Genomic DNA, 23,427 nt, shown 5'->3' on the forward strand with positions numbered 1-23,427 from the left:
CGGACAGTTTGCGCTGACACTTATGCACTAATGCACTTTGAGCCTGCAGGACAGCTTGAATTTCTTTGGATCTTAATTGAGGCTGCTTATACACCATCCAGATTATCATGCATTGCAACCTTTGGTTAATTTTTCTCTTCTGTCCACATCCAGGGAGATTAGCTACAGTGCCATGGGTTGTAAACTTCTTGATTATGTTGTGCACTGTGGACAAAGAAACATCAAGACCTCTGGAGATGGACTTGTAACTTTGAGATTGTTGATATTTTTCTATAATTTTGGTTCTCAAGCCTTCAAACAATTATCTACTCCACTTTCTGTTCTCCATGCTTAGTGTGGCACACACAAAAACACAATGCAAATATTGAGTTAACTTCTCTCCTTTTTATCAGATTTCACATGTGATTTTTATACTACCCACACCTGTTACTTGCCACAGGTGAGTCTGAATGAGCATCACGTGCTTGAAACAAAGTTATTTGCTCACAATTTTGAAAAAGTACAAACAATTTTATCCAGCCCATTTTTGGAGCCTTTTTTTTCTTAATTGTTGTGTTGTTCAAGTGCACACAAAGAAAATAAGCATGTGTATAATAAAGCAGGTGTAATTGCAATAATTTTCTGGTAGAAATGCTTCATTTTCTGGAAAAATTTCAAGGGTGCCAAAACACACGGCCATTACTGAATATTATATCAATTGTATCTTATAAAAATATTGTTGACTTAACTTGACCTACCTTTCAGTACTTCTCATACATCTCATACATCTGGCAATAAGTAGACTTTGCTGGGGAAAGGGCAGATTGAATCTTCCCATTTCCTAGATATAAAGCATTCCATTTATATAGACTTTTTCCATGCTTGCCTCTTCTTCCTGTTGTTGTGATCCTCTATTCAGGATCAATTACATAAGTTGTCAGTATTACAGTATATAACTTTGAACAAGATAATTGCTGGTTAAAGTCCCCTAGTGGGATAAAAAAAAACCTTTCAAAAATAAATTAAAAAAACCACAGTTTTGTTTTGTCCTCCCCACAGTATATGGCACCTCTCTCCCCCAACTTTAGATGCAACTAATCTGGCTGCTACTCACAAAAGTACTCCGTTGACTGTAATGATGCAATAGCAGGCCTCATCACAGACAGAAGAAAGGGAGTATAGAGAATTGAACTGGAATTTTGTGGAATGGTACCAGCGGAACAACCTCAGGATTAATGCTGGGAAGACCAAGGAGATGGTGGTGGACTTAAGTAAGCAGAGATGTGCTCCGAATTCGGTGGACATCCAGGGGACAGGCATTGAGATGGTCAACACTTATAAGTACCTCTTCAATAATAAGCTGGACAGGGCAGATCACCTGGAGGCGCTGCACAGAAAGGGTCACAGCAGGTTCTACCTGCTCAGGAGGCTGAGGCCTTTGGAGTCCAAAGGGCACTTCTTAGGACCTTTTTCAACTCTGTTGTAGCATCAACCTTATTTTTCGGAGTGGCCAGCTGGAGGAGTAGCATACCAGCCAGGCACTTGACAGGCTGATTAGAAGGGCCAGCTCTGTCCTGGGAAGCCCCCTGGACCCAGTACAGGTGGTGGATGACAGAAGGATACTGTCTGTGGTGAATTCCATGCTGGAGAATAACTCCTATCCCATGCATGAGACTGTGACAGCATTGGGCAGTACTGTCAGTGACCGACTACTTCACCCTAAGTGTGAAAAGGAGCGCAATCGGAGGTCCTTTTTGCCAACCATGGTTAGGCAGTATAATCAACCCCATGCTAAGTGTAGAGCACTCCGTACAGAGAACTAAATGATCCTGAAGTTTCTTTTTGTTAAGACTTATACTATCATTTTTATCTTTCTATTCTGAGCTTTTATATTTAGTTTTTTTCTTGTATTGTTGTATTATCCATGCGGCTGTAACACACTGAATTTCCCCATGGTGGGACTATTAAAGGATTATCTTATTATGATTTTTTATGTTGCCCCACCAAATACATGACTGGGGGGTGGCATTCTTTTTTTTTTAATTGGCCGCTACTTATTATATTATTGCAATGAGTAGTGGCCGATACTTTTTACTCTCCCATCCACACTCCTGTTTACAGCTCCGCTGCCATCTCTAGATGGCATCTCTAGATGGCATCTCTAGATGGCACTTACGTCATGATGCTGAAGGATGCCAGAACAATTCATCCAGCGTCCTGGCATTCTTCATCAGCTACAGTGCACTGTAGAGGCAGCAGCAGAGTCAACTTGCATAGAAGTGTGGATAGGTGAGTAAAAAGTACCAGCTCTTACTTATTGCATTGATACAATACGTAGCAGCGTGATAGAAAAAGAATACCATCCCCCAGTTTATTCTATGAGGTGTTGCCTGAGGCCATTGCCTCAGGTTGCCTTATGGAAGGTGCACCACTGATTACATATAATTTCGAATGCTTTTTAAAGAGGACTTTTCACCACCTACATCAAGTGATGGCAAACCTATGGCATGGAAACCAGAAGTGGCACTCAGAGTCCTCTCTGTGGGCACCCATCTGTGGCACAGATCATACTGTGTGGGGCCACTGTGTATTTTTATATCCTATTGTGGGCAATGTTTACATTGAAAAGTACTATAATACTGCACCTTTATCTGTATCATTTTGGTGTTGCTGGCACTTTAACCTCACGGTTTCCCTGTTATTTATGTGTATGATTTTGTCTTTATGTGTCCTTATATTTTTAACTTTGGATACAAAATAAACTTCTAAAGTTTTATTGAAATGCGGGTGTGGTTGTTGTTTTGAGTTTGTTGTATTCATCTTGAGTTGATAAGGCCCTATTCACATCTGCATTGGGGTTTCTGTTTGGGAAGTCCACTTCGGGACACCCCCCCCCCTTCCCGAGTGGAAACCTATACACATTAAAAAGCGGTTACCTGGGGAACCTGCGGACCCCATAGACTATATTGGAGTTGGTGTGGCCCATTACAGTCTATGGCAGACCTGGGCAATGTACGGCCCGTGGGCCATATCCGCCCCCCCCTGACTGATTCAGTCAGGCCCACATGGCTTAACTAGAGAGGCGTGTCTTAGTGCCGGCAGGACAGTGCAAGAGGATGGAGACATGTGGTGTGTGTCCTAAGGTACTGAGAGGGGAGGGAGGGGGGATATGAGATGCAAGGTGGAGAGTGTGTGTCTGTGTGTGTGTGTCTTTGTCTCAGTAACCTAGATGCAGAGATGGAAGGGGAATGTTATACTGGGACAGAGATGGAAGGGGAATGTTATACTGGAGGCAGATATGGAGGGTTAGTGTTATACTGGGGGCAGATATGGAGGGGGAATGTTATACTGGGGCAGAGATGGAAGGGGAATGTTATACTGGAGGCAGATATGGAGGGTTAGTGTTATACTGGGGCAGACATGGAGGGGGGGACATGAAACTGGGGAGAGATGGAGGGGGGAACATGAAATGGGTAGATGAAGGGGGATATGAAACTGGTAGAGAAATGGAGGGGGGACATGAAACTGGGGGTAGATGAAGGTGGCACTTAAATTGGGGTGACATTAAACTGCGGACAACTGGAGGGGGCATTAAACCGTGCAGGTAGCTGGAGGGGGACCTGTCTGCCTCTAGTTGCCCCAGTTTAATGTCATCCTCCAGCTACCCCTACGGTTTAATGTCTCTTTCCAGCTGCCCGAGTTTAATGTCCCCCTCTAGTTTCCATCAGTTTAAACTGGAGCACTAGGAGAGGGACTTATTTCTGTGGGGCAGTTGGAAGGGAACATTATAATGTGGGGGCATATAATGTATGAGTGACTGTAGGAGGATTATACTTTGTGGGGGCACATGACAAGATGATTGAGAATGGACGGAGTCAACATAGAAGGGGGTGGAGCTAAATTTGCAGCTGCGCGCATGGCCCTCTAGAATAGTTTCAATTTCTTATGTGGCCCCATGGGAAAATTAATTGCCCACCCCTGGTCTATGGAATCCACGGGTTTCCTGAAGTTAACCACTTTTTAATGCAAATAGGTTTCCGTTCGGGGGTTCCCAAGCAGACTCCCCAAACGGAAACCTGAACACAGATGTGAATCAGGCCTTCGAAATGTACATACCGTACTTGGTAAGCATCATATACCACGATGTTGCCAGTTCACTTATGTTTAGAAAATAATTTATATTTGTGAATATGTTTAACATTTGTGTTTTTTGTTTTTTCTCAGAGGTCAACTACGAGTATGCTCCATAGACCTATTTGTGCTATTGATGAAATTGGAAAAATGGAGCTGTTCAGTCAACCATTCATTTCTGCTGTAAAAAAAATCTTGGATAACCCCTCTGTTGTAGTGTTTGGAACTTTGCCCATATCCAGAGGGAGAGGTCTACCGATTGTGGAAGAAATAAGACATCGGCAGGATGTTAAACTGTTTCATGTAGGTGTATTTTACTATTTTAATTTACTACAGGTACAGCTACTGATACAAATGCAAACTTGCATCCTTAATTCTACATATCGCTTTGTAATTTGGCATGACTTATTAATATCATTGATATTATTAATTAAATATATTATTATTATTATTAATATAGCCCTCTATAGGATGGTGTACAGAGTGCACTGTTCTCCTAATTACATCCTGGAGAATAGATTTGCATATTTTTTCCTGACCCTGGTCTATAGTCTCTCACTCTGCCAAATCAGTATCCCTACGCTATGCTGAGGATGGCCCAATAGGCCGAAACTGCGCTGTCCATAGCTGGGAATCTGTTCCTTTTGGGACAGAAATACTGATTTAGCAATTAAATCCACATTATGATTAAAAGACTTTATAACTGAGTCATTCATGATGTTAAGGATGCTGCCCTCTATAGGGTGGCGTACAGAGTGCACTGTTCTCCTAATTCCATCCTGGAGAATAGATTTGCATATTTTTTACCTAATATCATTGATGTCATATGACTATTTATATCATTTGCTTTTTCTTCAAGGCACAACTTTTGCAGTATTTTTTTAAATTCTTGAAATGTATGCATTTGGGGCTTAAAATTGTTTTTGTACCAGGGTTCTAATTTTACAACTAACTTATGATGTATCAATAGCACATCTCATACTGTTCATACTTATATATTTCTCTCATAGAAACCATGCTGTTTTGTCAGTGAAAAATCATTTTAAAAAATCTGTCTCTGGGGGTCTCCAGATGAAATGTAGAAATATGGTGGGCATGGCTTTGCTCTCAAGCTCCCTCCAGAGAGCTCAGTAGCATAAACTTCTCTTACCAGACGCCTCCACTCAGTGTCGGACTGGTGTGTCTAGGGCCCACCAGTGGAATTGTTTCTAGGGGCCCATCGCCAGGACCACTGCAGATCAGCAGTACCGAGACAGACCGAGTGCGGCTACAGATAATAACATGTCAGGAGCTGTGTTGCTCACCCACCATATGTTGTACACCACTGCACTACCTAAACCTACCTCTACACTCTGGATGGCAAGCAAGCAGCATCGCTTCTGAAATTGTTACCATTACTTGTAGCTGCAGGTGTAATTTTCCACGCTGAATTTTCCACACTGAAAAAAAAGTCTCCCATTGATTTCTATGGTTTCTACTAGCTTTTTTATACACAAGCGAATGAATGAAGTCAATGGGAGGCTTTTTTTTCAGCGCTGAAAATTCAGCGCCAAATAAAGCGTCATTTTCCTCCATGCGCATGGACCCTTAGGGCTAGTTCACACGTAAAACTGCCTGGCATATTTTGGTCCCGAAAAAAAAAAGCTTCCTAATTAGGAAGCGGTTTTTTGACCTTGAGGCGTTTTCTGGAGCAGTAAAAACTGCTTCAAAAAACGCCAGGCGGTTTTCCCCTCCCCTAAAGTCAATTGACTGTAAAAAGAAAAAAAAACAAACAAACGCTAGACGTTTTCAGTCGTGTTTTTTTGCAAAAAAAAACGCTAGGCTTTTTTCGCCTCCCATTCACTTCTATTGCTTTCCTCAGGCAGAATCCGCCTGAAGAAAGGTCATGTTGCTTTTTTTTTTCTGCTAGCAGCAAAAAACTGCTAGCAGAAAAAAAAAAGCTAGCATAGACCACCATTGTATGGAGGCAGATTTTGAGGCGAAATCTGCTGTCAAAATCTGCCTCATTGCCATTGTGAACTAGCACTAAGGTCCATTTTAGTAGTCCTTAGGCCTGTTTAGTATTGTTATGTGGAAGCCAAGGTATGGTGGTGAGAGGGAGGCCTATGGTAGCTTCCTCCACTGGCACATGGAGCTTCAGAGCATCTATTTGGAAAAAAATCAAGTGTCCTCGTAAGTTGTGCTGCATGATAATACATTTTGATATATCAAAAAAACGAAAAAAAGTTATATGACTCACCACTCGATGCAAGGTGCACGACCTAATTCTACCGGACTTTAAGAAGAAAAAATACTTGCGAAGATGAAGGAGGTAAGGTCCGCAACTCTTGTTCGTAAAAAATATAAACTTTATTCCATCATTTAAAAAAACTTGACAAAAGATGCCATACAAAAGAAGTGAAGAAAAAGAAGAAACGTGAAATAAAAACACAAAAAAAAAATCACATCTCTGGCTTAGCCAAGCCAGAGATGTGATTTTTTTTTTTTTTTTGTGTTTTTATTTCACGTTTCTTCTTTTTCTTCACTTCTTTTGTATGGCATCTTTTGTCAAGTTTTTTTAAATGATGGAATAAAGTTTATATTTTTTACGAACAAGAGTTGCGGACCTTACCTCCTTCATCTTCGCAAATACATTTTGATATACGGTATGTCTATGCCTCCAGACTTCCTACACATGGTCAGAGTATGTAGCACCATTCTAGGGTGTGAGTTGTGCCAAATGTAGTGGGAGAAGAGCCTATGCAGTGAAGAGAAGAAAGTGGGGAGGAAGAGGTATAGGGAGGGTTTGGTACAAATACAATATCTTAGGTAGGATCATTATTTTTAAAAGATTGGATCTGCCAATCCATTAGATATATTGTATGTAGATTCCAGCAATGACTTCACATGTGACTTAACAGGGTTGGGAATACACATCAGTCATCTTGGCCAGTTCCCCACCAATTTCAGATCTGATAACAAAGATTCATTAAGACGCCAGGAGGAGAAGGTGTGTGTGGGTGGTGGGGTTTATGCACAAGTTTATAATACCAAGCTACAGAGGATCGTGATCTGACTAGGGAGTAGCCAAGATTTGGGATCCCCGAATCCCCAGAAAAAAATGATTTGTGTGTGTAGTTGGTGTAAGTGTAATCGTATCTAGTAGGATTGCAATCTCGCCATAAATCTACAATATCTATAGCATGGAAAAAGCATGCTAGGGTTAGGCCAGTGGGGGAGGGTGGGATAAGGGTGCTTGGAAAAAGTAAAATACGTGCAAAGTACACAAGAATAAAAAAGGATAAAAATATAAAATATATCATATAAAAATATATCATATAACAGTATAGTATGAGCCCTGAGAAGCCAGAACTATGTATAAAGGAGTGTTAAAATGTGTCATACATCGCTGGAATTATATTGTTGGACTTGATCCAAGCTTTATTCACATTTAAATTCACTTTCTTTTTCACTTTTATGTTTTTCACTCTTTTCTCCTTCTTCTTTTTCCTTCCTTTTTTCTGTTATTCATCCCTTTAATATTATCATATAGTTTTTTTTGTCATTCCTTGGTTCTGTTATATATGGGTGGTTAACAGAGTAGGAGCAGACTTGTTGGCCTTTTCTTAACCACTTCCGGACCGCCCATAGACTATAAACGTCCAGAAGGTGGTTGCCTTGTTCTCGGGTTGCCTTGCCCGAGATCGTGATACTGGGAGTCGGCTGTAACATCAGCCGGAGCTCCCAGAGAGAAGGCAGGGAAGGTTTATTACCATGATGCGACCACCCTCTGCCTTGGCGGACATGTGATCCGCTGGGCTCAGTGTCTTGCACGAGCTGCTGAGTCCTACAGGACCCAGATCAGCTCTGTAAGTCTAATGAATACGCTATATTCCTCCTGCAACTGGGGCTAAATGTTCCAGCCCCAGTTACAGGGGAAATCAGCCTCCCTAACAAAGAAAAAAGTCATCAGATGTCCCCAAAAGTCTGTTATGACCTTATGGGAACACAATTTGAAAAAAATAAATAAGTAAAAAATAATAAAGTTTAAAAAAAATGTAAATAAAATAATTAAAAAAATAAATAAAATAATACACCAATAAAACGCTGTTATTAAAGGTTGTAGCCCCACCTCCAACAACACCGTACAAAATAAAAATTACCATAACGGAGAGTAAAAACTATTTTATAAAGTTTTTCAGTAGCACTTTGTGGTGTTAAATAAAATAAAAGTGAAAAACAGACACAATTTCCCTCATATTTTGTTATATTATCCTGGATATAAAAAAAATATTAAAATACATTCAAAAATAAAAACAACATAAAAATAAAGCCCTATCTGTCCCTGAAAAAAAGACGCAAAAATTAGTTGAATGAGACATATGAGAAAAATGTTACCGCCCTCAAAACTGCACATACAAAAAAAAACTAAAACGTGTCTGGTCCTGGACCATAAATGGCCCGGTACTGAAGTGGTTAATAATCCTTCTCTATTTAGAGCCCTACCTCTGGTGCGCACATCATTACCAGACCTATCAGGGCTCTACATAGGTCTGCCCGCAACCATCATGGTTGATAACGCGGTCGACGTGATAAAATCTTTGTTCATTGCGACTTGTGTCAGCGAAATCACAACGCAGGTATAGTCGTATGACCCACTGGTCATGTTGGAAGACATGTACCATATGTTATGTTATATGTTATAGGGGTTGTTTTATGTATAGACAATCCTCACACACTGGAATACTATTGTTATAATTAGCTCACTATATAGGCCATATCCTGCCCCACTGACACCACCAGCGGATGAAGCCATAGCGTTGAGACCCACATCGGGCATGGTGTCAGCACACTGAGGCCTTACTTTATTAAACACTACAAAGGGTATGCTTTTTTTCCTATTTTCAACTTTTTAGCACTAGCTCCATGCCATTAGGTGTATAACGGGGCCACATTTCTTATCTAGTTATTGGTGTTCACAATTTAACTATTAGCAGTTTGTCACCTCTGCTATGTATTTGTCTATTTACATTTTAAGGCCCCGGTATTCACATTACTTTTGTTTTTGTTTGGGATGATATACCATCATTGTTGATGTCTTTGATTACTTATTCGGATATCTCCTTTTGAATGGCACCTTATGCCATTTATTGTATAGATCTTTTGGCACTTTGTTAGCAGGTGACCCATTTGATATACTTACTTTGACCTCTGCTGTTTGTCTGAGACCTATTTGTATTCTTTGTTTCATCTCATTCATGTATTTCTATGTAACGTTTTTTAAAATTATGTTTGATAACATTTTGATATTGATTAGCAATAATGCGCAGTTGCTGATTATAAGTGCCAATCCCAATTTTTTTCTTCTATTTAGAATACTCAGATCTGTAGCAAAATTATGCTTTATGGCTTTCTTTCCTTTCTTAGCCCATGTGCTCAGGCCATACTCCAAAGACCAGCTACAAACAGCTGAAGATATTTCATTGACTGACTTGTCACTGACTTGTGACTTGATTTAAACCCCAAGCTTTATTCAAATTTTAGCGAAATTTTGTCCAGACCATCAGATTTTCAACCTTGGCTCTGTTGTAGGCCTAGGCAATACCCCAAAATAGACCAAATGAACACAATTGCATATATTTCATCCCTGCTTTCCTGTGGCTGTCCAGTGATTTTATTTAAAATTTCATTCCCGTATTGTCTACTCTAGACAAATTTAATAACAGTACTATTTTTTTTTGTTTTAAAATGTGTTTATCTGGCTACAGATTCTACACATCTTGAAACACAATTGTCAATTACACAAAACACCATCTAATAAGCAGAATAATGACCTGCTGGACATTTAATAGTCAGGCTTCACATAACGTTGATGGCGTTGATGATCCGCCTGCTCCGGTGTTTTGACAGCTGTCAAGCTGGCCTGCCGCTGAACTCATTACTCGCACTGTGCCTGTGATTGTTCCGGCATCTCAGCAGCTCGCTGGGAATCCATATAATGAGCATGTTGGCGTCGATGATCCTCCTGCTCCGGCGTTTCAGAAGATGTTAAGCTGGCCTGCCACTGAATTCATTCCTCGCGCTGTGCTTGTGATTGTTCCGGCATCTCATCAGCTCGCTGGGAAACCATATGATGAGCGTGTTGTTGGCTCGTTAATCCCCGTCAGCTCTGCTTGAGGAGAGCTCTGTGCCTTCTGGCTACCTTCATAGCTGTCGTTTTAGAATTTTGCAACAAATTAGATTTTCTTTTCCCCGGCATGTTTAATATTAGCAAACTGCCAATTTGATGTTTTCCCATCCAGTGTGTCAGCCTGGTGAGATCAGATAATATGCAAATGTTTGTACACAAACCACCTAGGGTTAGTGTGTTTACACAGAGAGATAACAACTCTGGCTTTCTCAGAAGCTGAGATAAGAGCAGTGTAATATAGTATGTGAACATTAATTCATAACAGTCGTGAAGCCATGTCATTTACCGCCATAAAAAGTAGCCTATGTGATAGGTTACTATCTATGTGCCGAATTTCATTAAAATCCGTTCAGCTGTTTTTGCGTGATTGGATGTTTGTTATTCAAACATCCAAACTTTCACATTTTATAATAGTAGGATTTAGCTTACTTGTATGGCGCCATGGGAGGAAACCAGAGTACAGGAAGAAAACCCACGCAAAAATACAAACTCCTTACAGATGTTGTTCTTGATTGGATTTGTTCTTGAATATATGTGGTGGTTTTTGCCAGCTGCATTAGGTGGGCACAAGATATTTGGCACTGAAATGGCATATTGTGCAAGTCTCCCTGTGTGCCATCTACTCTTAACTTTGGTCAACACTGCACTTGGAATCTGTTAGAATGGTTGGATGATCTGTGTGGGACCCCACAGATCACAAACTACTGACCTGTTCTGTGGATTGGTCATCAGTATGAAAATTCAATTTGGGGCCAGAAAACCCCTTTAATGTTAATACAATTATAAAGTATATTTTTAACTGCTATTTGTAGGAAATATACATAATTGTGGTATTTACTTGGCTATGTGTTTGTTATAATGCTATAATATGTTGGGGTGTAATCTGAAGTTTGTTATATAATTTTGTACATTTTCTATTTTAGGTAACAAAAGAAAACAGAAATGAAATACTTCATGAAATAGTGACCTCCATACAAGACTGCTGTACTGAGAAATCCAAATAAGAAGTAAACATTGTGAATAATTAGTTATCACTTAATTTCACATTGCTTGACATAAATTAAACAGTTGTCATGCTACATAACTGGAGTTGAGGTCTATGTGGTCATTTTTATGTCTTATTTTATAGTTAAGACTTCTTTTACACTTCCATTCTGACTGATCTGTCAGAGGATCAAAAAAACAAAAATCAAAACTTGCACATTGACACTAACGCTAGGTTCACACTAGTTCCCGGAGTCCGTTATGTGCTTTCCGTCTTCTGCATGCAGAAGATGGAAAGCTATCAGACCGGGTCCGGCCATGTGCACGGTGAGCATTTTATGTTCTCCGCCGCGAAACCGTTTTTTTTAAATCGGACACAGAGTACTGCATGTCCGACTCTGTTTCCGATTTTAAAAAAAAGGTTTTGCGGTGGCGAGCATAAAACGCTCACGGCAGGACATCTTTCAAACCCATTCAAATGAATCTCAACTACGTGGTCTTCAAAAAAGGCAATATATGGAGCCTCCGAGGAGAGCGCTTGAAGCTTGCCCACTCTCTTCGCTGAAGTGATTGCGAGGAAGAATGTCACCTTGTAGATCAGCCATTTCAGATCCACCTCCTCCAGGGGTTCGAAAGGAGCGATACAAAGTGCCGTTAGGACTGTGCTGAGATCCCATTAGTGGCCAGGAGCAGATACTGCTGGTCTCAGCATAGTTTCCCCTTTAATAAAGGTGCTCACTAAAGAATTCTGAGATAAACGCCTCCCCAGATAGGCGGACAAAGCGGCTACCCCTTCAGGGTAGAAGCAGCAAGCCCTCTGTCTAGGCCATCCTGAAGAAAGTCCAGGATCACCCTCACTGGGGGATCGGAGGAGTCCACTTCGTGATCTGTGCACCAGGCATTAAAAATGTTACCGATCCTACGGTAATTTTTATTAGTAGAGTCAGCTCTGGCTAAAGTCCTCAGGACGCCTTGAGACAGTCCTCTATTCCTTAATAGGGACTGGTCAACCTCCAGGCTGTCAGGTTGAATCTCCTCAGATCGTGGCATCTCAGCTCTCCTTGTGTTACCAGATCTGGGTGGGGGGGAAGCCTCCAGTATCTGCCTTGACTCATCCACATTTCAGCCAGAACGGGATTATGGCGATTCCCGAGACTTGGTTCTGTCGTATTTTCATCAGTACCTTCGGTATGATGGAAATTGGAGGGAAGATGTAAATCAGCCTGAACCTCTACGGGATGGACAGGGCATCCACTGCCAAGGGGTTGTCTTCCTGATACAGAGAGAAGAACATCCCCACCTTGGCGTTGAGTCGGATTGTCATAAGGTCGACATCCGGAAGACCCCATCTCTGGACAATTTGTTGGAATAAGTTTTGTATGAGAGACCATTCTCCCGATACAGGGATACCCTGACTCAACTGATCCGCTACTATGTTCAGGGAGCCTCTGAAGTGAACAGCGGATAAGTGGGACAGATTCTTCTCTGCCCACGAGAAAATTAAGTTCGCCTCTCTCAAAAGGGCTGGAACTCTGGTGCCGCCTTGTTTGTTCAGATATATTACCGTTGTCATGTTGTCTGACCAAACTTTGACTGCCTTCCCTTTGAGAAAGGGGGCGAAGTACATCAGTGCCAGATAGACTGCTTTCAGCTCTTTTAAGTTGAAAGTTCCCTCCTCCAGGTTTCTCCATTGTCCCTGAACGGTTCTGTCATTTAGGTGGGTTCCCCACCCCGTGTGGGATGCATCTGTTGTCAACAGGGTCCAACGAGGTTGAACCGAGGACCTTCCGTCTTTCAGGTGTCTCCACCATCTGAGGGAAAGACGGGTATTGGTAGAAAGGCAGATTTTCTTGTGCAGTCCCCGTGGAGAACTGTTCCAGGCGCTCAACACTTCCATCTGAAGGGGCCGCAAATGCCATAAAGGGACCGCCTTGGCTGAAGATGACATTAGGCCTAGGACACGTATGGCGGTGTGGATTGTGATCCACGGGGTCCGGAGAAGGCATCAGGTGGAAGCTTCTATTTTTGCTCTCCTTGGGTGGGTAAGAAAATGGCACTATTTCTGACTTCTCCCAGTTGATTAGCCAACCCAACTCCTGGAGGAAGAAGATGACTATCCGGAGGTGATGATGGAGAACTGAAGTAGACTGAGCTTTTATAAGCCAGTCGTCGAGGTAGGGAACCACGGACAGGCCTTGCTGTCTGAGGGCGGCAGCAACAGGTGCGACCATCTTGGTAAAGACGTACGGGGCTGATGAAATGCCGAAAGGCAGTGCGGTGAACTGAAGGTGCTCTCTGTGGCCAGCCATAAAAACGGCTGTTCATAGGTACTTCTTGTGTGGCGGTTAGATGGGAATGTGTAGGTAGGTATCTTCTAGGTCTAGGGTGACCATGACCTTGTTGCGCAATAGAAAGGTGGTTACCGAGTCTATCGACTCCATCCTGAATGGCTTCTTCTTGATGTAACGGTTGAGAAACCGCAGATCTATGATCATGCACCAACCTCCTGTGGACTTTGGAACTAGAAATACGGGTGAATACACTCCTCGACCTAATTCTGAGGAATATTCTACTTCAAGGCCTTGATGTGAGGGATCATTTAGACTGTTGCATGTTGGCAGGATACAGAAAGACCAATTCTTTAGGCAAGGAGAAGAATGCACCGAGCAGACCATAGTGTATTACCGTCAATTGTACCTAAAGAAATTCTAGAGATAGGTGTACACTCACCTGAGGAGGTTGTGACTGGGCAAAACTACCATAAACCACGTATCAGCCACACAGGCTCTGGGTGTTAAGCAGCAGCAGAATCCAAAATTGCATCAATAGAGTCATGTGAAGGACGAAGATACACATCCAAGATGGATGTCAACTTAAAGGGATACTGCGCTTACCCATGATAAGTTAAAAATGACATTTATTGTTCCCACAAAGGCATAAAATACACTTTGCATTTCTGGGAACTCTGTCCATTTATCAAGTGTGGAGATGCTAAAATGGCACGGTATCCCTTTCAGTTCATATTTATATTGTATGTGTTTCTTGGTCCTTCTATTGTACAATTCCTTAGGTAACCACTGGTCATTTTACATATACTGCTTCATCATTATGCTTGGACACATTTCCATCTTTTTTCCATGTTGGCTCTATACTATTCAGGTCCTTAAGAAGGATCCAGAATTCATGGATAGCTGTACAAGATTTGAGAACACATGACATGCTCAGAAGAAGCATTATATGTGTTATGTTGCACTTGTGATCTTTTTTTTTATGTGGGCAAAACACGCCAGCAACTAAAAGTGAGAATCTGTGAACACAATAATAGTATCATAATAATAGTATAAAAGTAGCACAAGAATTTTTTCATCCTCCCCTAATAGCAAGACACTTAAATGCACATTCAGGGGCATTCACACGGAGTAACGCAGCGCTGATTCTTGCACAATAACTCATGTAAGAATCAGCGCTGCAAAACAGAATCCCATTGCGTTCAATGGGTTCCATTTATCGCGCGTAACACATTGAAATCAGTGGGAGGATTTTTAACCCATTGATTTCAATGTGTTACACGTGTTAAATGGAACCCGTTATTATACGTTGGAGACTTCAGAGAGAGAATGTTCTAGGGACAGTTTAGCCAATTGTCCTTCATAAGATCTTAATTTTACTTACTTCAGTCAAATACCGCATATACTGATCCATGTCACTGGCCTGGTTGACACTAGGCTTTAGTTTAGGTATAGAATGGCCCACTGTGCTTGTAGCCTTTTTTTACCCTCCATGCCTCTCTCTCCAACTACTTACACGTTACGTAACTTCATTCAGGCTATACTCAACCATGGCAGAAGGGTCCTTAGGTTTGACAGTCTGTGCGGCTATTCCAACGCCTGCTTAACAGACATTGTTGTAACTACCAGCAGTCCACGATCCATCTTTCTGTTTCGGTTTTCCACATTAAACAGCAATAGTGACAGAGCACCCTCTTTCTTCTTCATTCTGTTTAAGCGCTATTGTTTATATCCTATGATATATGAGAACAATAGACTATGGCTAATGTAAATCCACCCTCAAAAATCAGTAATTTTACTATAATTATACTTGAGTATAAGCCGACCTGCATATAAGCCGAGGCCCCTAATTTTACCTAAAAAATAAAACAAAAAAAAACTGGGAAAACTTGACTCGAGTATAAGCGTAGGGTGGAAAATGTAGCAGTTACTGGAAAATTTCAAAAATGAAAATGGCCGGAGTTTTTGGGTGCAGTAGATGCTGGGAAAGGAGGAAAGGGGGGGGGGGGGGTTTGTTGTCTGTCTGCTCCTTCCCTGAGCTTGAGGATTGGGTCCCCCCCTCCCCACTTGGAATTCAGCCTGGCTGAATATAGGGTATCTCATTAACCCCATCCCGACAGAAAAGGAGCACTGCAGATACCCTATATTCAACCTGGCTGTAGTCAGGCTGAATTCCAAGTGTGTGTGGGGGGGGGGGGGGAACAGTCTCAGGGAAGGGGCAGTTAGACAACTGTTCTTTCCCGCTACGGCATTTACCGTACAGGAAAAATATTTTTATATATTTGCAGAGCGGGCGTTTTCTGACACAGTGATACCTAACGTATATGTGTTTCACAATAGTCACAGTATTAGATATTAATTATATGTGCTTTAGGGAAAGGGGGAGGATTTGAATTTAATACTTTTTTTTTTTTTTTTTTTTTTACATTTATTAGACTCCCTAGGGGTCTTGAACACCAGAGAGTCTCATCACTAATGCATTGCAAAAATCGTCAATTCTTTTGCAGGCTGCATAGAGCAGGCCGAGGCAGACTTTTTCAGCACAAAAACTGTGCTTATATTCGAGTATATACGGTGATAAGATTTCTCAGTATAATGTTCAGCCTACATTTATACTAAGAAATCTTAATTATAGTAAAATTACTGATACTACCCAATTACTGCCCAAAAATAATACCCAAAAATTACTTTTTTTTTTTCTTTTAGTGCTAACTGATATTGATTAACTTTTAAAGAAATATACATGGAATAAGTAAGAAAAAACAATTTACATTTTTAAATGGGTAATTTAATAAGCAAAGCAAGTAGGACATTGCTCCAAATGCAGTTACATCAAAAAGTTATTCATTGTACAGGCAATTTTTGTATACATTTTTTTAACTCTGCAGTTTTAGTATAATCAAGGCATATTTGTCAGTTCATATTGCTGTGATTTTGTTTAGTTTTTAAGAGGCAGCTGACAATATAGCTTGTGTTTTAGTAAATTATGGTTTCCATCAAAAAAGCACTATACATTGTGCTGTTTCATATATAAACATATGAAAACCCCTTGTCAATAGGGAGTGTCCCTGCAGTATCCAATCAGAGATGACAGCGTTATATTATGTAGAAGTATAGTCTCTCAACATACAAATGCCTGAATACATTTGTTAAAAGAACAAAGCAGGTACAGCATATTTAAGGGAGTATATTACTTCTTTAAGGAAAAGAAAAGTTACACAACGGATGTTGTACCAGGGTTAACTCTAACCAATCTAGATAAACTTCTTAAATCCTGCAACTGTTTGGCTGGCTTTCCTACACCTTCTTCAAATCGCTTCTCTACCACAGGAAGAACAGTGTCATATAAAAAAGATGCATTCTGTCTTATGAAACCCCTTTTTTCTATGTCTTGCTCACATCTAAGACTATAGTCTACATGTTGAACAGCGACCAGTATTATTTCTATTAAACTCTCCAGAAGCACCATGTGCAGTTCAGGAAAGTACAATTTAAGGGCTTCCTCCAAAAAGAAAATGATTTGTTTAGTAAAAGCAACAACTGTGTAACTGAGGTTTACCCAACAGTCTTCACCTGTATACTGATCAAAATTACGCACACCACAATTTTGCATTTCTTCCCTCAACTTTCCCAACGCTTCTGGTGTCATAAGGTTCATTTTCCTCCACATTTCTTCAGAATTGCGATGTTTTGTGGCCTCAATAATAATGTCTTTGTTGCTCTGTAAAACAGCTTTTAGGTCTTTCACTAGAAAGGCATGCAATATGAAGGTCAGATCTAAACCAATTTCGGATAGATGCTTGCAGTGCTCTTTAGCAACTTTTACACACTCTGCTGCAGTAGAAAGATTTTCTTTGCTGTCAAACACTTGCTTACTAAAAGCATCAACAAACATTTTCAAGGCTGAACAGGACCAAACAATGAATGCAGAGTAGCAGCCGCTGTTCCCAGAAAAATCCATCTCAAACTCTTTGGCGGTTTCAAGTAAACTGGTAAAAAATACATTGCAAAGCTTATGTACATAAAGTAAAGTTGCTCCCTCTATTCTCAGCTGGCGTATAGCAGTATGAACTGCAGTAGCTCTATTTTGTAAGAATAATCCACATGCTTTCGTGGACTGCCCCAGGCGTACAAGTTGAGAAACAGCTCTGCGTGTTGCTTTAGGACCTCCACGTAATGAGCGATCTGGCGAAAGCTCAAACACTAAGACATCAGTTAGATGTCTTGTTCGTGGGTCTACTTTTGCCTTCAAATCCCGAACAGAGTAAGTTAATGGTTTATCTTCTAAATAAGCATTTAGCTTAGCTAACAAGTCAACGGCTCCTTCAAAGTTTCTCTGTGCTATGCAGACATCTAAATTGTCAGGAAGCTCTTGAATCCAGTCAAAAGATAGATTAATCTTTTCCTCCTTTTCCTCTTTCACAGTTTTCTTTTCATTTAAGGAAGAGTCAGCAGATGTGTCTATTATGGCAGAAGAACACACGAGATCGTCTTTTTTACATTTCTCAGTCAAAATTTTATTCTTTTTGGTCTCTTCCAAAATATCTAACCACTCTTTCTTGACTTTTGCATTCTCTGCCTGAAAAATCCGGCTCTCAGGAAACATCAGGATCTTGAACATATTTTTCATAGGAGGATTTTCCTTTACATTCACTACAGCAAGATCATCCAGGTTATATAAAGCGTTAAATTTGTACATTCCTCTTCGATTTGGCAAAGGGGTCGCTATAAGTAGACAATCATTCATCAAAAACGTATGCACTTTCTGGATAAGCACCATATTGTCCATATCAAACTCTGTCAGGTCACCATTATACAGCAAATACCTGTAGAGGGGTAGGGGGAGAAAAAAAATAGATTAGCCATTTGTTTTTACAAAGAGGCAAGTAGAAACTTGGATAGAGGGAAATAGTGGTTTTAGACAAATGTGTTTAAACACTGTCCTTTAGAGGTGTAACCCTTTAGTACAAAGCAATTTTATAACAGAAGGACAAGTTCAGTTTTTTGCAATCTGCTACGTCACTTTGTCAGGGAGTAGCTGATGATTTTATACATCTAACCAACTCTGTCTTTTCGTCACATATACATTTCTTTTCATGAAAGATTTAGGATGATACAGTTAAAAGCACTATTCCCATCTCGGTAAGTCGCTGCCAAAAAGGGAATAATGGCTCCCAACTCCTGGCCCCTAGGGCAGGATTTACAGGATGTACTGATCTACAACTCCCATAGATGAGAATGGTGGCTATGAAAACAGCGTCATGCAGTTTCCATTAATTAAGTTACGTAAACAGTGTAGTCAGTTGTGTTACAATGCTTCTATTGCTCCTGTTTTCTCTCCGCATTTTCTAAATTGATTCGGGGACGGAAACCCTGAACATGATATAGGCGCAAGTGTGAACCTAACTTTATCCTGGTTCATGTTCTGTTTTGGTTATTTTTTTGATTACCGTACACTCGAGTATAAGCCGACCCGAATATAAGCCGAGACCCCTAATCTTACCACAAAAAACTGGGAAAACTTATTGACTCGAGTATAAGCCGAGGGGGAGAAATGCAGCAGCTACTGGAAAATTCTAAAAATTAAAATGGTCGGAGTTTTTGGGTGCAGTAGTTGCTGGGTGATGGGGAAGGGGTGTTTTGGTTGTCTGTCTGCCCCTTCCCTGAGCTTGAGGACTGTTTTTTTTTTTCCCCACTTGGAATTCAGTCTGGCTGAATATAGGGGATCTGCAGTGCTCCTATTAACCCCTTCCCGACGGAACAGGAGCACTGCACTACCCTATATTCAGTAGACCGGGCACTTTCAGACACAGGGATACCTAATGTGTTTCACAGTCATTTTCAACTTTTATATGTATTCTAGGGAAAGGAGTGATTTAGAACTTTTATTTGCATTATTTATTTATTTTTTTACAGTTTGTTTTTTTTCTTCTCACAATTTTATGGGAGATTCTATACATTACTATTGTGGCGAAATGCTGTTGTAGCGTCGTGTGTTATGATGTGTCTTCAATAGCTTAGTGTGCTCTTTCAAGTCGGAGTAAGCGGAGTGCCTTATTTAGTGATCCCCACCCCATTGGAGGGGTACCCCCTTGGTCTGATTGTTTCTGGTATTCATTTATCCCCACCTGGGATGTGAAGGCTGCTACTGCTCTATCCATACCCAGCGTTATCTGGAGAGTTTTTTCCATATAGGGAAATCTCCAATTGGCGAATGCCAACCATAAATAGAGGTGTCTCATTTTTAATTAATTTAGCCAAGCAATCCTGACATCTGCTTTTTATAGAGCAGAGTAAAAAATGGAGACAAGGATCCGCGCTCTCAGGTCGTGCATATGAAGCAGGGAGCAGGAAGCAAACGTGTAGTTGAGACCAGCTTTAATGGAATAGAATACAGTACAGCACATTAAAGCTGGTCTCAACGACACGTTTGTTTCTTGCTCCCTGCTTCATATGCACGACCTCAGAGCGCGGATCCTTGTCTCCATTTTTTCTTCTGCTCACCTCCCCGGTTTTCCAGTGTTTGTTGACGGAACCATTGCCACTCTCACCAAGAACCATCTACCATATAACTGCATCTTTGGGTGATGTGACTCCATCACAACCCCATCAAGTAGAGGCCAACTGGTCGTTTTCTACTCTTCTAACCTTTGTCCTATTACAATAGTGTCTACTACACTTAGTGCACTCGGTGTCTCTCTCTTTCTTCTTTGTATCTGCTTTTTATAAGCTTCTTGCAAATGTTTAGCACAGTTTAAAGAGGACCTTTCACCATATCCGGGCACAGGCAGTTCTATATACTGCCAGAAAGCTGACAGTGCGCTGAATTCAGCGCACTGTCGGCTTTCCCGATCTGTGCCCGGTGTGAAGAGCTTACGGTGCCGGTACCGTAGCTCTTCTATGGTCAGAAGGGCGTTTCTGACTATTAGCCAGAGACGTCCTTCTGCCTCGCGGCGCCAATCGCGCTGTGCTGTGGAGCCGGGAGGAACGCCCCCTCCCTCTGCTCACACAGCTCGTCCATAGACGAGCATTATCAGGGAGGGAGGGGGCGTTCCTCCCCGCTCCACAGCACAGCGCGATAGGCGCCGCGAGGCAGAAGGACGTCTCTGGCTAATGGTCAGAAACGCCCTTCTGACTGTAAAGCGCTACGGTACCGGGACCGATAGCGCTTTACACCGGGCACGGATCGGGAAAGCCGACAGTGCGCTGAATTCAGCGCACTGTCAGCTTTCTGGCAGTATATAACACTGCCTGTGCCCGGATATGGTGAAAGGTCCTCTTTAAACATTTCCTGAGTTTTATTTTTTTTTAACCTCTCTGCCTGTCCCCTCGGAGGTCAAGAGGGAACTGGTGGTGCTGACATGAAGGACTACCGGAAAAATAATTACTAGTAGGACTAATTCCTTCTTTGAAGCTCATGCAATATTTCCTGGTTTACACACCCTGGTTGTGGAAAGTGTCAGTGCTTTTCCAGGCAGGCCTTCCCAGCATCTAACCACTGTACCTCCTAGCAGATTTTCTTCCAGGTCTAGTTACACCCTCAAGACTTCAAAGAGCCAATTCGAATATTAACACAAAAAGTGATTTCTCTGAAATCTATGCTTCTTTTGGGAAATAGGAAAACAAGTGATTCTAGTGATGACAACCCACCTACAGGACTGAATGAGGGGGGAGGGAAAAAGTTATTTGCCCAGGAATTTAGAGATGACTCTAGGTTAACACCTGCGTTTATGTTTCTGTTCGGGGGGTCCACCCAAATACTAGTAGGGGCATAACTACTGGGGTAGAGGTGGTTGCAGCTGCCACAGGGCCTGGGACATTAGGAGATCCGGCAGCAGGCGCTACCGCTGTGGATTGTTGTTTTTTTTTTTTATTTGTTTGGGGTTTTTTTTGTTTTTTTTTAATAGGCTGTTACCTGCTGGAGTAACTCAAGCAGGTAATGGGCCCCATTTAATTACTGTTGGTGGCTCTTGCTCATGGCCGCTGGCGCTTCCCCTTCTGCGAAGGCTGTGAGCAGGAGCTGGGATAGTAAGTAAGTTATGCAGGCCCACAAACCCCACAAACACAACTATCATTATACCCAGGGGTCTTTTGAGACCCCTGAGTATAATGATCGGAGGCCCAAGGGAGATGAGGGAACAAAAAAAAAAAAAAAAAAAAAAGAAGAAAAAACGCTATTACTTACCTCTCCTGTCTCCACAAGGCTTCAGGCCTACTTGGTGACGTCACATGGGCTGGGGCCTGCGTCCTTATGCATCACGAAACAAGTACCGGCTCAAGTGACGCCTCTTCCATCACTGAAGATGGCCGACATCAGCGGGAAGTGCACCGGAGCCCAGGAGAGATAAGTAACATTGATTTTCATGTTTGTATCTTCCCTGGGTCTTCAATTATTATACTTGGGAGTCTGAAAAGTCCGCCACAGGGCCCTGCGATTCCGAGTTACGCCACTGAATGCTAGTATAGCGCAACACTGGGTTCACACAGTGCATTTTCTTGCTTTTTTTTTTTTTTTGGGGGGGGGGTGGGGGTGGTTATTGCACACCACACCACACTGTGAGAACCCAGCCCAATGAGAAATAGGTTGTAATTACTTACAAGGGACAGCACCTGTGATCGGTCCTAGAACTGCACCCAGGTACATAATGGTCCGCACATTTATCAAGGCCTCCAGGGAGGCGGATTGTGAAATCTGACTAGAGATTAATAGTAAATACAGATATAATATAGAATAAGAATGAAGAGTACCTGCCAGGGGTCTCAAGCAGATTCTTGCAGCCCTCCACCTTCTCTAACAGAGTAGTCAGGTTCCTGGATTTGCCTTCCTCGGCCTCTTCATGGAAAGCTGCCTTCAGCTCACGGGCGGCTTCGGAGCGGTCCGAGTGCAGCAATGTCTGCGCCACACTCTCCATGATGCCTTTCTGCTCAGTGAGGATATGGCTCAGCTGATACATCTCCCCCTCTAAGTAGCTGATCTCTTTGGCGGTCTCGATGAATTGTCGGTAGTTCTGGTAGACATTGCGCTTCAGGCTCTGAGCCGTCTCATCCGCCAGCCCCTGGATGCGTTGTCTGTGTTCCTGCAGATCCCGGTCACCGTCCGATTGCTGAGAGAGAAGCTTCACGTACTGCTCAGCCTGAAAATTATTGTACTCTAACTGCTTCTTCAACTTGACCAGCGATACGCTCACCTCCGCCATAGTGACAGCAGACAAGCCTGGAGAAGATGGGAGCAGCTACTCCTTCCCCTGTAGGAAGAGCTGACGTCACGGATCACATGACAGCGCGCTGCGGAAGTTGTGATGGAGTTCCTCTACACTACAGCGATGTGTACGATGAAGCTGAGTGATCCTGCTGACTGACACTGGCGATAAACATGGCAGATCAGCCAGTAGATGTCTCGTGCGCTGCACTACATTGTTTTCTCATTTGGAGTCTTTCATTTTCGGCGGTGTAGGGACTCCATTTCTGTGAGCTCCCTGCGCTTCCCCCCTCCAAACCATTTCTGGTAGCCACCCTCAGTAATACGTGTGTCTTGCCCACTGCACCCATCCATGTTGCCTTTGTTTTCCATTTTGCTACTGCCTCAAATTACCATGTGATAAGCCATGCCTTTAACCCATCTATACCCCATTTGAGGCTACCCAATCCCACCCAGTCATTTTTTGCCCCCACACAATGTAATAGCTCTTTATGGCCCACTCACAAGACAATATCCTCTCTGTGGTCCCCACAAAGTATAATGTAATCCTTGTGGCCTCCACACAGTATAATGATCACCATGTGGCTCCAGATGGATTAATCTTCCACTCCCCACAGTATAATGTAGGAATTATTATTAGAGATGAGCGAACACTAAAATGTTCGAGGTTCGAAATT

The 23,427-nt window shown here is 42.0% G+C and overlaps 2 protein-coding genes across 2 annotated transcripts in view; one reads left to right on the top strand and one right to left on the bottom strand.

The window, feature by feature from the left end:
- NTPCR (nucleoside-triphosphatase, cancer-related) overlaps positions 1–11,340 on the top strand; it is a 28,373-nt gene extending 17,033 nt beyond the window's left edge. The window contains exons 4-5 of the mRNA XM_075267810.1: positions 4,204–4,413; positions 11,203–11,340. Coding sequence (XP_075123911.1) covers positions 4,204–4,413; positions 11,203–11,283 — 291 coding nt within the window. The 3' untranslated portion in view covers positions 11,284–11,340. The remainder of the gene's footprint in view (positions 1–4,203; positions 4,414–11,202) is intronic.
- A 5,038-nt stretch (positions 11,341–16,378) lies between these two features.
- Positions 16,379–22,800, bottom strand: EXOC8 (exocyst complex component 8). The gene is made up of 2 exons (XM_075267775.1): positions 22,300–22,800; positions 16,379–18,377 (listed from the first exon to the last, which is right to left on the bottom strand). Exons 1-2 carry the CDS (start codon positions 22,746–22,748, stop codon positions 16,766–16,768), a joined length of 2,061 nt encoding a protein of 686 aa, XP_075123876.1. The 5' UTR covers positions 22,749–22,800; the 3' UTR covers positions 16,379–16,765.
- Positions 22,801–23,427: the final 627 nt, after the last annotated feature.

The sequence above is a fragment of the Leptodactylus fuscus genome, chromosome 3 (genome assembly GCF_031893055.1).
Source record: "Leptodactylus fuscus isolate aLepFus1 chromosome 3, aLepFus1.hap2, whole genome shotgun sequence".
In the NCBI taxonomy this organism is placed as follows: domain Eukaryota; kingdom Metazoa; phylum Chordata; class Amphibia; order Anura; family Leptodactylidae; genus Leptodactylus; species Leptodactylus fuscus.

Excerpts from the sequence above, each read along its gene's own strand:
- EXOC8 (XM_075267775.1), bottom strand. The coding sequence starts at position 22,748 with ATGGCGGAGGTGAGCGTATCGCTGGTCAAGTTGAAGAAGCAGTTAGAG. Across the intron at positions 18,378-22,299 it reads CTGCTTGAGACCCCTGGCAG|GTATTTGCTGTATAATGGTG; the intron begins GTACTCTTCATT and ends ACCCCTCTACAG.